Genomic DNA, 16,364 nt, shown 5'->3' on the forward strand with positions numbered 1-16,364 from the left:
GAGAGACAGAGACAGGGATCAGGAGAGACAGGGATCAGGAGAGACAGGGATCACAGAGGAGACAGGATAAAATCAAATCTCTGTGGAACAATGGATGCTCTGCTCACAGACACCTTGGAATCCTGGAATGCTTGGGGTTGGAAAGGACCTTAAAGCCCATCTTGTTCCTGTCCCAGGGTGGCCCATCCTGGCCTTGGACACTTGCAGGGATGGGGAAGCCACAGTTTCTCTGGGAATTCCATCCCAGCCCCTCCCCACCCTCCCAGGGCACAACTCCTTCCCAGTATCCCACTTATCCCTGCCCTCTGGCCACAGGAAGCCATTCCCTGTGTCCTGTCCCTCCATGGACATTCCGGACATCACACAAGGGATCAGCATCCCAGAGCCACCAGCCCAATCCCACGGGAAGGAGCCAACCCCAAAGGATTATTCCTGTTGTTCTCCAGGTGTTTTCCAGCCTGGATTGAGGCTCTCCAGCCCCTCGGGCTGAGGGAGGGGGTGGGAGCAGCCCTAGGGTCTCCCTGAGGGGCTCCTTTCTCATGGAATACTTTCTCCAGCTCGTCATTTCCTTACCTCATCCAAACACAGCCACATTCCTCAAGTTTAACTGTTTGGACTTTTGCAGAAAAGAAAAAGCTGGCGGGGGCACTTTCTAAGGCCAGACATTCCAAGTGCTGAAAAAACACATCCAAAGGAAATTGTAAAGGGAGAACTTTTTTTGCGTTTTCCTGTCCTATTTTTACAGTTTCCTGCCGAAGTCTCGGCCTGATGAAACCCGAGAGAGCTCCAGGCTCCTGCAAGGAGCAGCTCCTGAGGCACAAAGAACACGGGGAAACACGGAGCTGGGGGGTTCCAGAGGGCAGGAAAGGTGGGAATGTCAGAGCAGGGCTTGGAAATGCCTGGAAGAGCCCTCGGGGTCAGGACTTGTCGTGGGTGGTCAGTGGAGGTGCTGGGGTGGCACTTCCAGAGCTCCAGACTCTTCCCAAGCACTCAGGTGGAAACCTGGCACTTCCCAGATCCCTTGGAAAAGACCACAGCTCCTGGACCCCAGGGAAAAGCAGATCTGGAGATGGTGACCGGGCTGTGGCTGAACTTGGGGGATTCCTCCTGGCCTGAGTGTTCCTTACAGGACTAAAGGGAGCAGAAATTTGTGTGGGAGCATTTTTGGGCAGAGGTTTTGTGGGATTTGTCTATCCTGGAATAACGAGCTGGGAGGGGGTGGTGGCCAGGACACCCCTGAGAGAGGAATTCCACAAAATCAGGTTGGGTTTCCCTGATTTTAGTGATGGGCAGGAGCATCTTCATCCCTCCACCCCGCACTTCAGCAGCTGGGGGTATCTGGAGAGCTCTTTGCTGGGATTGGAGGAGTTCCAAGGAATCCTGGGTTCACAGGACCTCCCAAAAAACAGGAATCAAAATCTGTCAGAAATTTTGGTGGATCTGCAGACACAGAAGTGTGGAATTCCAGGGATCCTCCCTGTGGGGACATCAAAGGGACCCTCGGAAATAAAAAGCTGCTCCTTGATGGAAGCAGAAGAGAGGAGGGGAAGGAGGAAAATGTGACTCTTTTCTTTCCATGGGCACAATTCCTCCATGGATACGGGACTGGAGAGCCCAGCTCAGGGGGAAATGTTCCACCCACGAGTTTTTGGGTTCAACTTTTGGGAACCTTGGACCACGAGGAGCAGAACCCACCCCAGGGGCCTCCTGTGCCACACGGGTCAGAGGGACCTCCCAAGGTGCAGAATGTCCCTGTAAAAACCCATTTTTCCAATAAAAAAGATTTTCTTCCATGGCCTCCATGGGGAAGATTTCATTTGGCTGGAAAAACAGCCCCAAATTAAAAACCTCATCCCTGGAGCACAGGAGGAGCTCCAAACATCACCTGAGTCAAGCTCAGTCACTTGGTCCAGGTCATTTTTTCCTACTTGAGGGAGGGTGAAATCAGAGCCATGACATCAAAATCCTTCATTGTGCTGTAGAACCGTGACCAACCCTTGGCCTCTGGCCCCACAGCCTCAGCTTTTCTGGGCTGCAGCTTTTCCTCCCACACTGATGTAATGGGGGCTCAGGTTCCACAAAATATCCCCCGGTCCCTCGTCCCCGAAGATGTCAGGGAGAGGGAGGAAATGATGCTGGAATTCTGTGAGTTCCTTGCTCCAAGGGTATTTACCTCTGGAGAGGGGAATTTCCTGGATGAGGTGTGAGGGGGGTTGTTCTGCTCCCAGCACAAAGCTGCCTCTTACTGGAGCTGTTCTTAGCACTCAGAAATTCACTTTATTCCAATTTAAAACTAAAATTATTTCTTGCTACGGCGATAGCAAAGTAGATTCAAGCGAAGCCCTTAAATAAATCTGGAATTGGATGGATTTGGGGGGGGGATGAGTTCTTTTTGTCAGGAATGGGGACCTCAGAATCCCAGAATTCTGGGGCTGGAGATCATCCAGTCCAAGCCAGGGTCACCTGGAGCAGGTGACACAGGAACCTGGTGGGTTTGGAGTCTCCAGACAGGGAGAATCCCCAACTCCCTGGGCAGCTGTTCCAGGGCTCTGCCACCTCCAGGGAAAGAAGTTTTCCCTCCTGCTGAGGTGAAATTTCTTGTGTTTGGTTTGTGTTTGTTTATGCTCCTCACTCATTACTCCCATTACTAATGCAGGACATTCCCTGGCTCTGTGATGAGATTTGTCCTTTCTCCCTGTGAGGAAAGGGCTTCAGGCTCTGCTTTGAATTAATCCTTCTCCAGGAAAATCCTTAGGAGCGAGGGCTGGAGCCGAACCGAGAGCTACAGAAGGTCCTGCTGCTGGAATCTCGTTATGGAGACTCCCAAGGATTCCTGTGGACCCACCAAACACCCCCTGGAGCAACAGGACACAAACCCTGGTGCTCAGGGACTCCTCTCAGCAGCCCCGGGGATGGAGCAGGAGTGCAGTTTTCCCTTGGAAGGGTTAAGCTGCTCCCTGGCTCCCTGGTTATCCCTGGAAGGTCAGTCCCAGCACTCACCTGGCTGCAAAGCCCCGGGATGCTGTTCCCAGGCGGACAGAGCAGGCTCTGTTTGCCTTGGCGGGGAGGAGCTGTGTGGACACAGCTGGAGGATTTGTTTTGTCTCTCACACAAGTCTGGCTCAGCCAAATCTCTGCAGGCTTTGTGAAAATGCTCCTTTATGTAAAGAATTTTATACATTGGCCCCAAAGTCTGCCCCTGCTCAGCCCCCTGCCTCTTCCCCTCTCCCCACACACAGGACACTTGGATTTTCCAGACTTCTCCAGAAGTTTCTTTCAGGAATTCCCAGCTCTCTGTTCACACACAGCCAATGTCAGCCAGCAAAGCCACCCCGAGCCACATCCCAGGGAGATCTCATCCCACAGCCAGGAATCCCACGGAGCGCCTGGGGCACCAGCTGGGCACTCGCAGAAATTCAACAAAACCCAGAATGTCCGGACCTAAACCCAGAGAGTGGGATGGAGCCTGGAGCTCAGCTGCCCTGCTGCTGTGGCCTGGCACTGCAGGGAAGGTGCCCTTACCTCGCTCGCACTGGGGCCCGGTGAAGCCGTAGACACAAGCGCAGCGGTTGGGCCCGATGCACCTGCCCCCGTTCTGGCAGCCGTTCTCACACACAGCTGCGAGGGAAAACAGGAATTCCGTCACTTCTGCTCCCCCCTCAGTGGGACACACGCTGCTGGCAGAGCTTGGGATGTCACCTCCATCGTGGCTGGAGTATCAGAGCTTGGAATACCAGCTCCGTGTTCTCCCATCCGGAGCCTCAGCGCAGCAAACGCAGAGAAAATCTGAGATTTTAATTTTTTCCTTGGAAGAATTGTTCCCTGTCCCTGCCTGAGCCCCTTTCTGCAAAGGCCATGAACTCCTATTGCACGGGAGAGGATTTTCTGGCCTCTGGAATCTCAGTTCCCTCAGGCCAGCGTTGGGATTTAAGTGGCAGGGTCAGGATGAACAGATACAAACGGGAAAATGCACAAAGGGAAATGTGTAAGGAACGCCAGCAGCTGGAATGGGAGAAGGGGAGGCTGCTCAGGGACTTAATCCCACGTGCCCAGAGCAAGGAACTGAGGTCTGAGCAGCACTCGGGTGTTCCCTGACTTAAAATAGTCACTGGCTTAAAATATTCCTGGCTTAAACTTAGTCCTGCTAGCCTTGGTTAAACCCTGCACTCAGAGTCCCAGGCTGGAGCCGAAGGAAGTGTCCCGAATAAACTCATGGATTGATGGAAGCTCCAGAGCGGGAAGGGACCCCCCAGGACCCTGCCCTGCACAGCCCCCGCTCAGTGCCCAGCTCCCAGCTCCGATCCCAGGCTCTGCCTGAGTTCCCCCCGGAGCCGAGGAGCCGGGATCTGCCTGCTGGGCCGGGGCCAGGGGGATGCAGCATTCCCGACCCTGCCGGGATGTCCTGCCAGAGCGGGAAGGCGCGGGGTGGAGCTGGGAGCAGCACGTAGTGAGGGCTGCACGTTCCATCCCCAGCCCTGGGCTGCTGCTCCTTTGAATTTTCCCAAGCTTTTGCTGCTCAGGATGAAATTTTCCATATGGAGCCTTTGCCTCCGGCTGAACTTTTGGGAAAGTTTCAGCACCAAGGGATCAGGCAGAGCTCAGGGGGACTTTGGGGTGCTTTAAAAATCCTCATTGACTTCACTGGGAGTGATTCCCACACGGATCCAGGGATTGGAATTTGGGAAGTTCTAACTGATCTAATTGAGAAGAGATTCTTTCAAGGAGATTGGGCTTAGTTGCTTACTAAAGGCTTCTTAAAATGTATTACATGGTACAATAGATATAAAAGATATAAATGTATATCATTTATAAATGATATAATGATTTAATAATTGTAATATAGCAAATATAATATCATGATCATATAATAAGGTATATATAATGATTATATATAATACATGATGCATGTACTATCTGATATAATGATGGGGTGTGTATTATGAATATATTAGGATATGTAACACATCTATATATTCTGTATTATCTATATATTATATACAGTATATATAGTACATACAATGCTATCTGCAACGTTATCTTATAATTTTATATTATAATAAATTATAATATATTATTATATATATTATATAATATATATAATATATAATATATAATAATATTATATATTATATATTATTTTATGTTATAATATATTATAATTGTATCATAATTATATTATTATATTATTATAATTTATAATATATTATAATAATTTGGAAAATCTATATCATATTAATACATTCTATATTATGCTAGGAAATAAATTAATCTATTCATTCTATCAAATATCTGTATTTTGATACAGAGCTGTGTCTGTATTGCTCAGGAGGGAGGGCTGAGATTCCGAAGGAAGGAGAACACGGTGCTGACGTTGGAGTGTCCTGGGTGCCCTTTCCCTTTCCCACTCCCGTTCCCATCCCGTTCCCATCCCCATCCCACCCCCGTTCCCGTTCCCGTTCCCGTTCCCATCCCCATCCCACCCCCGTTCCCGTTCCCGTTCCCGTTCCCGTTCCCGTTCCCATCCCGCTCCCGCACTCACGCTGCCCGCAGTAGGTGCCGGTGAATCCCTTCTGGCACAGGCAGGACTCCTCGGAGCAGCTGCCCCCGTTCATGCACCGCAGGCTGCAGCTCTGCACTGGGGACAGGACAGGAAACGTCACCCGGGATCCCAGGCAGGGCGGGATGGGCCGGGAATTCCTGTCCCAGCTGACACCGACTGGCCACGTCCTTCAGTGACAGGGGACGCTGCTGATGTCATGGAATGTGCTGGGCTGGGAGGGACCCCCAGGGATCCTGGACCCAGCTCCTGACTCCAGACACCCCAACAACCCCACCCCGTGCATCCCTCCTGGAGCTCTGGCAGGGTTGGGAATGCGCCCATTCCCTGGGATCCTGTTCCGTGGCCACCACCCTCTGGGGGATGAAGCTTTCCCTGACTCCATCCCAAACCTCATTCCACACACACCAAAGGCATCCATCCTTCTACTTCGTTAAGGGATCCACCCTAATTAAACTTCTCCAGCTTTGGGATTTCCTGCAAACAAGGGCACAGTTCCTGATATTTCCCTGTCACAATCCTTTCTTTCAGGATTTTACACTTTTCCAATATTTCCCACCCTTTTTATCACTGTTTTCCATTATTGCTCTGTTTTCAACCCTTTTCACACTTTGGGCTGTCAAATCTTCCAAATTCCTCCCTATTGAAGCCTTCTGAGGTGTTTGGGGGGATGGAATTTCTCTGGTGGGGGAAAACCATCAACTCTAAGACATTTCTCCTCCTTTTGCAAACACGACGTGGCCTCCTTGGCAAGATCCGGTTACTGGGAGAGGGTTTTTTTAAGGAATTTGGAAAGAAAAGCACGAATCCTCCATTCTTCCATGTGAGAGTTCAGCTTTCCCACTGGATTGTGACCCACTGGATGTGACTGAGGCACTGCAGGAAAACAATAGCAGTAAATAAACTGGAAGTTTGATCCTGCTGTGGACACAAAGTGTTGGCTTTAACTGTTTCATCACTCCATGATGTTTAAGGAATTTGGGATTAAAGCAGCCCAAAAAGGGAGGTTTGGGGCTCAACACCAAGTTACAACCCCAGGTCACCCAGCTTTCCCTCTGGAATGCCTGGAACAGCCCATTCCTCCTCAGGAAGGTGCGACCACTCCAAAGGCAAGAGCCCGAGGCTGGAGCAAGTCACACGAAAAGTGGATTCACATCAGAACTCCATGGAGAGCTCGGCTCCGGCTGCCAGGGAGAGGAGGGGCCGGGACCCGGCAGCTCCAGGAGCCGGATTTGTGGGAGTGGAGGCTCAGCTGTGGCTCCTCCAACACCAGGTCCAGGCTGGGAAGAGCTGGGGCCAAGCGCCTGTCCAGGAGCAGCAGGACTCCCAAGTGGGATAATTCTGTGGCTGCTGCTGGTTTGTGGGAGTTCTGGGAGCAGGGAGGGGTGGGCTGGGAAGTCTCCGTGCTCCAAGTGCTCGGCACAGGGGCAGGACATTGGATCCAGGGCTGGTTTGGATCCGTCCCGATGTCTCCTCGTCTTCCTCGTGCTCCACAGCCAGGGCTCAGCCCAAATTTAGATGGGAGTTTAATCCTTCAGGAAACGGAGCTCGAGGCTTCAAAGCCTTGCCTGGATCACCAGACACGAGGCCGTTCCTACTGGGAAAAGGCTCCAATCTGGAATCTGCTTCCCTACAGCCCTCACCTCACTCCGGCAGCCCCGGGAAAGCAATTCCAGCACATCTGGGAGGCTGCCCGGAGACAGAGGGGGCTGGGAGGGGTCTGTGTGTCACAGCTGGCCCCGGGCAGCTCCTCCCTGCACATCCCGAGCCTCGCACTGCAGGGAGCTTGGGATAAGGTTCAGAGGAGCTGAGGAATTCGGGGACTTCAGACACAAGAAGAGTCCTGGTCCAGAAATTTCCAACCAACTGGCAAAGACTCTTCCAGGTCCCATTTCTGACTCCTGCCATGATCCCAAAATCCCTGAGATCCCATCACCTTCTGATTTATCAGGGAATCCCCGACAGGCTTGGGCTGAAAGGGACCTTAAAGCTCATCCCATTCCACCCCTTCCATGGGCAGGCACCTTCCACTGTCCCGGGTTGCTCCAAGCCCAGTCCAGCCTCGGAGTGTCCAAGCCTGGCACTGTTGGAGTCCCCTGCGGATCTGGAATGCAGAAGAACACCTTCCAACCAGGAATTTCAAGGCTTTTTCAGGATTTGCCAGGGTAGCAGAGGCCAAAGTTGTAGGGAAAGAAGAAATGGCAGGAAAAGGAGGATGGCAGCTCGTCCTCGTTAGCTTTTCCCAGGATTGGATTGGACTGGATTAGTCCTACAACTTATTGGAAGGGATCAGTGGCTCTGCCAGGGATCAGCTGTTGGGTTTTTGTCTCTACTCACTCCCTACTCCACCTAAACAGCCCCTTCAGAACACTCCTAAAACATCTTTACTCCCTGGAGCAGGAAACCAGGCAGGAAAGGCCGCTCTTTGTTATTCCAGAGGAGGCACAGTGGCTTTTCTTGCCTCTGGAATGCACAATTTGTCTGCTTTTCCACAGAAATCCAGCCCCCAACAGCGAATTCCAGATTGGAGGAGCCCCCGTAGAGGAGCCCCCCCCCCTCACATCCAGCCCGGGCTCCCGGGAATGCCACGGCCGTGCCCAGATGGATGCACTGCTCTCGGCATTCCTGGAATTCCTCCCTGATTGCTCCCACATGGACCCTGACTCCCGGAGTTTCGTGGCTCCAGCACCTTCCCGTCCCCGAGGGCTGCAGGCTCCGCTGCCTCCCGGGGCATCCGCAGGGATATCTGGAGCGAAATGAGGCACCTGGGAAGCCGATCCTGGGAACTTCCCTCTCCCAGGCACCCCCTGACTGGGGGTTTGAGGGGTCACTTTATCACAGAGGCTCCTCTGCAGCTGGGCACTGATGGGAAATTAATTCCTGGGATGTCTCTCTCCATCTGAGACCTTAAAACACTCCAAAATCCCGTTTATTTCTGCAGGAAAAGCCTGCAGGGAAAGCACCCTGAAACACGGAATATTTTGTGGGCTCTGCCCAGTTCAGGGTAGAACTGCAGAGATTTGATTCCTTTCCCTTTTGGGAGAGCACAGAACCCCTGGGATCAGCAGCAGAATTCCCTTACCTCCAGCTGAGCCGCAGTTGGGGGAAAGTTGTCCATTGGAGCAGGTGCACATGTTGGGCCGGGAGCAGAATCCATCCCCGCAGGAATTCCTGCAGATTGCTGATGGCACAGAGGGACACTGGGATTAGCACGTGGAACTCATTCACAGACCTGGCTCTGGCTCTGGATTCATCCCTCGGGAGAGGAATCACCCAGGGAGGGCCTGGGGCACCTCCGTGGGCAGAGCAGGAGTGGGAAGGACCTTAAATCCCATCCCATCCATGGGCAGGGACACCTTTATCCTGCAGAAATGCAGGACGTCAGCCTGGATTCTCTGGATTCATGGATTCTCCAGCCCTGGAGAGCCCAGACAGCAAGGAAAACTTCCAGTCCAGGTGAGATTTATCTCAATCATCCTCCTGTGGCCCCTCAAAGATGCAAATTCCCTCTGGGAGACACCGGTGGTGACACCAGGTCTGCAGTGTCACCATCAGCTGGTGTCCAGCTGAATTATTCCACGGGAACAAGCAGGAAATCACTTCCTCAGCAGCAAAATCACTTTGTCAGGAGCCTCCTGTCCCAAAGCAGGCACAGCCAAGGGACACCTCAGGAGAGGATTAAAGGCTGAATTAAATAACTGGGACCAGTTGGAGCCACCCCGGTTTAATCGGGATTAGCGGAGCTGGGCATTCCCACAATCCCTGCTCCTGCCCCGTCCTGAGCTCTGCAGTGGGAGCTGGGAATTCCTTCCCACAGGGCTGGCAGCTCCCTTGGAGGAGGGAAATGGGTAAAATGGATAAAGGGATAAAGGGATACTCACGGACAATGCACTGGTTCCCTCCAGGCAGGGTTTTCCAGCCGGGACAGCAGTAGGAGTGGAACCTCGAGCCACAGACGTTGGGGCTGAAAATCAAACACAGTTTGGGGTTTTTCCCTCTGTTCCAGTGCCTTTGGATAAATCCAGGCTCTGCAGGAGAGCAGGGAAGAGCTCCCTGTGGGACATCTCCCTCCGAACTCCATTCCCTCCCATTTAGAATTTTGGAGGGGTTTGGTCAAAATCAGTGGAGGAAGAGGAATGTGGCATCAATCCCACAGACCGAGAGAGAAGGGAGTTCAGTGGAATGGATAAAGTGGAGGATTTTTAATTAGGGGGCAGACAGCACCTCTTCCCAAAAGGGATTCACCCAAGGATTTCGTGCAGGGATCCGGGGAGATGGAGGGTGAAACGAAAAGATGCCAATTGTTCCTCCCAAAGTGAACCTTGATGAGCATCTGCTAAAAATTAGCGGAGTTTCAAAATAAACCATGGGGAGAATCCACTCTGAACGGGCTGGGATTAATGGTGTCCCAGGAATGACCCAGAGGGAGAAGGGAATGAGATTCCAAAGCAATAACTCCAGAAGGACAACGCTGGTTTGTAAGGGGGGGAAAAGATAGCATCTTCAGTAAATTTGGGATAAATTTGCTTTTGCAATTTTTTATTTTTTTAATTTATTTTAATTTAATTTAATTTTTAATTTTTAAAAATTTATTTTATTTTAATTTATTTTTATCAGCAGTTTGCTCAGTGCCAGGAAACACAAGTTAGAATCCCTCATTTCCATCAGAAAGAAGGTCGGGATAAAAGGGATGTCTTAAAATCATGGAATCACAGAATGGTTTGGATGGAAGGACCTTAAAACTCATGGAATTCCACCTCTGCCAGGGACACGGACGCCTTCCACTATCCCAGGCTGCTCCAAGCCCTGTCCAACCTGGCCTTGGACACTGCCAGGGATGAGGACATAATTAAAATTTTAAAAATATATATTAAAAATTCAATTAAAAATTAAATTTAAAAATACAGAGGTTTTTTTCCCCTCCTCACTCTCAGCTCTGCCTCCTTGGGGGTTTTTCCCAGACCGGGCGCAGTCCTGGAGCGTTTTTCCATGGATGGATCGTCCCTTCTCACCATCAGTGCCGCTGAAAGGGCTCATTAGCTAATGAGAATTATGCAAATGCGGTGACTGTGACCAAAAGAGGGCTGCTGAGGAAGGACAGAGGGAAAACAAACGCTCGGCATCGCCTTTGTGCTCTCGAAACAACCCCGGGGGTTACGGAGATAAACAGGGACGGAGTCAGCGGGAATTTCAAAGGATGGCACCGAGCGCTGCCCTCTGGCACTGCCTCCAGCGGAGAGCTGGGAAACGAGGCAAAAACCGCTGGAGCAGAGCCGTGGGATGGGAAACGCTGGATGTGAAACGTGGGCAGGAGGAGCCCCCTCCCAAATCCACACCGGATCCCAGCGGGAGCCGGGCCGGGGACGCGGCCCCTGCCCAGGGAACGGGACACACGCGGCACCTGGATGGGGCTGCAGGAACCTGGGAAAGGCCCCCGGGAGTCCCGGGATGCGGCCGAGGGGCTGGGAAAGGAGCTGGGAAGGGCTCGGTCCTGCGGGTGCTGCCAGATCCTGGGAAAGGCTGGAGAGGGAGGGAAACAGTGCGGGAAGTCCGTGCAGAGAATCCCCGCAGGCTCAGATTCCAGCGGAGCTGTTCCTCCCTCTCCTGCTCGAGCACTCTCTCCTAACTTTGGGATCCATTCGGCTTTGCCAGTATTTTGGGAACGTCCCAATATTTCCCAGTTATTTTGCCTTTCTCTCTCTGCATTCTCTGTGTAACTCGAGCCGCGGGATCTCTCTCCTGCTCTGCCAGCTCCTCCAGTTTGGGGAGCAGCCGCTCTGACAGGGGAGAACGGAATTCCCAGTTCCCACCTTCCCTGTCCCTTTCCTTATTGGAAAGTTCTTCTGTCTTCAAGTCTCATCCTAAGAAAAATTTGTGGGAGAAACCGAACCCTCCAGGAAGAGATTCAGCCAATTCCCAACTTGTTCACTTTTGGGAATGGCCATCGACTCCAGGTTTTCCCAACCATCCAGAGGCACCTTTTGCTTCACCAGTGAAAATTTCCCGAATTTCAGGATGATGAGGATTTTCAGTGCCAAAAGACAGATGTCTGCTATCCGTGGAAAAGCTTCTTTAAGGAAGAGACGGGGAAGTTTCTCTGGGGATTATTTGTGACTCCCCCCCCCCCCGCAGCCCTTCTCTCATTGTGAAATTCAGAGTGAAATCAAATGAATGTGGATGACTTCAGCCTGTGGTTTTCCAGGGACAATGATCCCACCTCTCCATCCGAGCTGGAAATCTTCCCCCAGTTCAGGATTTGCTCTGGTTTTGGTCTGCGCCCGGTTTTTTGCTGCACCCCTGGGATCAGCTCTGACAATGAGTGGGGACAGCTCTGGAGCCCCCCCGGCCTTGGTGGGGATCACCAGGGGACAATAACTGGTGCCAAATGTCAGGGGGGTTCTGGGAAAGCATCTCCCCCAGCAGAGGGATTTGGGATTGTGTCAGGGCGTGGGAACAGATCCCGAACAATGCTGACTTTGGGATCTGCAGCACATTCGTGTCCTCCTCCTTTGGGACCGACCAGATGCCCCCCGTAAACGCTGCAAGGATTCATTCCAGGGAATTCTCACTTTGAGGAGTTCTCTGCTCGCTCCCCCAGGCCTGGATGTGTTTGATGAGGAATTTGCGAAGGAAAAATTCCAGAAATCCCCCTGGAAAAGTCAGATCTGCCCCTGCTCAATGCAGGGACAGTGCCAAGGTCCTGCAAAGGGGGTTCTGAATTCCTCCCACCTGGAACCCATCCCTGGTTCTCCAGAGCAGCTCCTGAGGACTTTTAGGAATGGATTCAAGTCCCAACAATTCCAATTATTTTTGGTCCTAAGAGCTGGGGTGTAAAGGTGAGAGGTGCTGAATGTCTGCGCCTCGAGGAAAAGCCACAAGCCTCAGAACTTCCAACAGAAATTTGGATGTGTAACATTCCAGCACAAAAATATTCCAAACTCAGCATGTAGAAACATGGGATCATAAAATCCCAGACTGGTTTGGGTTGGAAGGACCTTCAATCCCATACAATTCCACCCCTGCCATGGGCAGGGACTCCTCCCACTGTCCCAGGGTGCTCCAACCTGGCCTTGGACATTTCCAGGGATCCAGGGGCAGCCACAGCTGCTCTGGGAAATCTCTTCCAGGGCCTCACCTCTGGGAGCTGGAATTAATTTTTAAAATCATTCTTATTCGGTTTCATCAAAGAAACGAAGCAAAACAGGAGGAAAGTCTCGCCAAGGCTGTGCAGGGGTTGGGTTCCAGCTGCTCTGGGTAAAGCCAGGCTCAAGCCCCATAATCCTGATCCTTTTCTGGTTTATATCTTTTCAGCAAGGGGGGGATCTACCAAGTCTTGTTCTCCACCTTTGCTTTGTCCATAAGAGCATTTTTCCCCTTTACTGAGTTTCTTCACACGCCTCCTGTGAGTGATGGTAGGAAAATCTCCCTTTTGGTGCACATTTAATTCAACCCCTGCAGACCACAAAGGAACCTTTTCCTTCGAAAAAAGACTGAAAATCCAACTGATTTCCAGGAACTGCTTCACACTTTCATTTGGAAAGCAGCACCACCAACTCTCCCATTTCCCCCCCCCCCTTAAATTCTGAAATAAATCAAAACTTCAAATACAGCCCTTAAAACTTCCAGACAAAACCCATATAACCTCTGCACTCCTCTGCCAGATATTCCTTTGCCATTCCAATATTCTCCCTCACGATTCCTGCCAAAAACAAGAGAACCCAGCCATGGCCAGGAGGCCAAGATCAACCATTTCACAACGTAAATCAGGGCCCAAGGAAAACTGAGGAACAAAAGTCTCGAGTCAGAGGTTTCCAAGTGCTGCCTTCACGTTGTTCCTGGTGTTGTTCGTAGTATTCCAGCCCTGGCTGGGAACAAGGCTGGGACGTGTGGAGGACGTGGAGCTGGAAGCAGGAATGTGCTCCAGAGGTGGCTGGATCACAGGGGCAGAACTCCAGTTGCACCTTTACTGAAGGAAATTTGGGGCTCTTTCACTGGTTTGGTTTTTGAAGTGTTTAAATCATTGTAGTTAAAGCTCATTTCCCCTCCCAACGAGGGGATCTGGCTCCCTGAAATCCAGGACTGAGTTAAAAATTGGGAAATTTCAGCTTCAGGTGCCTCTGAGGAGCACCTTGGTTCAGAGAATCATGGAATTGTTGAGGCTGGAAAGGACCTTTGAGATCATCAGCCAGCACCACCCCCACGGTCACCAGCATGTCCCCAAGTGCCACCTCCAGTGGGTTTGAAACCTTTTTAATTCCTAAGATTCGGGTGGAACTGCAAGGTCAGGGATGGACCTGGATGGAAATGCTGCTGGAACTCACCTGTGCCCCTCTCTGAGGACACTCAGAGGTGGTGGAGCTCCAGCCTTGATCTGTAACATCACCCCAGAGTCAGTTCCAGGCTCATTTGTGTCCTGTGGCCCCAAATCCCAGCCCGTGGCTTTCCCCCTCCTTTGCATCCCAGCTCAGGGAGGGGATGGAGAATCCCCCTGCATCCCTCAGCTCCTGTTCTGCAGCTCCAACATTTCCCTCTCCATTCCCCAGTGGAAAATGAGGAGGTGTCAAAAATCCACTGGAAGCTGCTCCCGTTCCCTTTTCCCCACAATGAATTTGGCCACCTCTGTGTGCTGCCCTCAGCCCGGGCCAGGGCAGGGTCCCACAAACATCCCAACGTGCTCTCCCCATCCATCTTCTCACTTGCAGGGGCCAGCTCGTAATTAATGGGCTTGACATAACGAGTTGTGTTTGAAGTCAGGCCTTTATTCTTCCCGGGACAAACAGGCAGCGCTGAGGTCCCAGCAAATGGCAGTGCCAGCACGGCCCAGCCTAATCATCCCTGCTCTCCCTTTGTTCCACACATTCCTACTCCTGGAAACTGTTCAAGAGTTCATTAAAGCAATAATCCCATTCCAGTGCTGCCTCAGAACGGGATTTGCCAGGGCTGGGCCCTTCAGGAGAGGCTCATTTGAAATTGTCTCTCCTTTAATGAGTTTAAGGCCAGATTAAAGCCGGGCTTGGGCTGTGGTTTACGGCTCCCCATCCGTTTATTAATTGTTGTTTGGGAAAGCTGGGCTGCATAAGAGGCTTGTTTATTTTGCATTTAATCCCTGCTTTGCATTTATTTCATACTTCCCCTTTATTGAAGGAGGCTGGGATGGGAATGAGCTCCGTATAAATGTAATTCCAGCAGAAACGCATCCAGCCTTTGGCCTGAACTGCTGGAGCCTCTTTCCAAGGCCTCTCCAAGTGCCCTTGAGCAGGGACAGCTCGTGTTGGGCACCCAGAGTCACTGGGAGCAGCTCCTCCCTCCCAGTCCCATGGTTTCCGTGGATTCTGGGTGATCTTTGAGGTCCTTCCAAGCCAAACCACTCTGGGATTCTACAAAACCCACAGGAATTGGTTTGTGCCACTTGTGGATGATAATTAAGAGAAACTGAACCAATGTTTGGGCATTTTTATCTTCCAGAGTGTAAAAACCTCCCTAAAAAGTCACCTGAGTTCCATTTCTCTCTCTGAACTTCTGGTGTGGCTCCGTTTTCTTGTCCCATGTGGGAAATGACAGGATTTGGAGATGGAGGGAGAAAGGGAGGCACAGACAAGGATAAATCCCAGGATCACTGGGGCTGGAAAACACCTCAGGGATCATCCCAACCATTAACCCAGCAGGAGGGAGCAAAAAAATGCCCAAAGGGAAGGGGAAAATCCCGATCTTGTTGGGGTTGGTGGCTGTCCCTTGAGTCCTTGGATGTGTCTGTCCCTCACCGGGCTTTTGGGGAGGGAAAACACTTCTGCCATGGATAAAATGCCCCAGGAATGGCAGGAAAACACTGTAAAAGGCTTTGGAAGCTGGAATAAAAGGTGTGGGAAAGGAAAACTCTGATTAACTCGCATTGGGAAACAAATTATTTCAGGAGACAAATAACCAGAGCTGCAGCCAGTCCAGGAAGCCGGGGAAGGTTTCCCCACAGGAGAACACTCAGGACTCTGCACTGCTCCACCCTTAAATCCAACAGCAAATCCTCAACATTTCTCCATTTTCCTCCATCCAGACCCAACATCCAAATTTTTGGACCCTCTCACAGCAACCTAAGTGTCCAGGGCAGTGCCAGGGACTGTACCAGTCCAGCCCATGGGACACAGCTGAGCTCAGCTGGATTTTAATTCCAGTTCCATCCAAATTCCTTCCTGCAAGCCTTGGAGCCAAGGGAAGGCTCAGACCAGCAGAGATCCCAGACTGAAACTGGTTTATCTCCCTGAAAGGGAAAGCTGGGGGTCTGTGAAGGCAAAGCCAAAGCAAATATTTGCAGTGGTGTCCTGAGCTGTTAAATGGACACCATGGATAAATGGGATTAAATGTTCCCTGTGTGGCTTTGGAGAAGAGATAATTCCACAAAATGCAGTTGTCAAGGTCACCCACGTGCCCACACTGTGAAACAACTCCAAATTTAAACAGCTGACCCAACCTTTATTTGCATTTCAAGCTGTGCCGAGAAAATCCCCCCTTGGTTCATTCCTTTGGCCACTCTGAGAGAACCAAACCTGGAATTGGGACTGACCTGCTTTGCCCAAAGGGAAACTCCACAGCACCAAAGGATCCTGAGGCCTCAAAGCAGCAGAAGCCGGGCCAGGGATGATCCCAGAATTATTAAATTTGGAAACAACCTCTGAGATCATAAAGTCCAACCTCCCAACGCTGATCCACAATGGCAGCTCTCCGGAATTGTTTCAAGGACAAGGGATCAGCACCATTTTGGGGAATCCACAGGAGAATCCCTGGGATTTTTGGCTCTGCAGGAACTGGCTGGTGAC

At 51.4% G+C, this 16,364-nt stretch overlaps 1 protein-coding gene across 3 annotated transcripts in view; it reads right to left on the reverse strand.

The window, feature by feature from the left end:
* The window catches only part of FBN3 (fibrillin 3), a 67,056-nt gene that overhangs the window by 46,305 nt on the left and 4,387 nt on the right, over positions 1-16,364 (reverse strand). For all 3 annotated transcript variants that reach the window (XM_042024397.1, XM_042024398.1, XM_042024396.1), the window contains exons 3-6: positions 9,438-9,520; positions 8,639-8,737; positions 5,539-5,634; positions 3,522-3,617 (exon numbers count right to left, since the gene is read on the reverse strand). In XM_042024397.1, the coding sequence (XP_041880331.1) occupies positions 3,522-3,617; positions 5,539-5,634; positions 8,639-8,737; positions 9,438-9,520 (374 nt within the window). The remainder of the gene's footprint in view (positions 1-3,521; positions 3,618-5,538; positions 5,635-8,638; positions 8,738-9,437; positions 9,521-16,364) is intronic.

This window comes from Corvus kubaryi, unplaced genomic scaffold (assembly GCF_017639235.1).
Source record: "Corvus kubaryi isolate FWS band 111438036 unplaced genomic scaffold, C.kubaryi_AGA036_p1.0 37262, whole genome shotgun sequence".
NCBI lineage: Eukaryota > Metazoa > Chordata > Aves > Passeriformes > Corvidae > Corvus > Corvus kubaryi.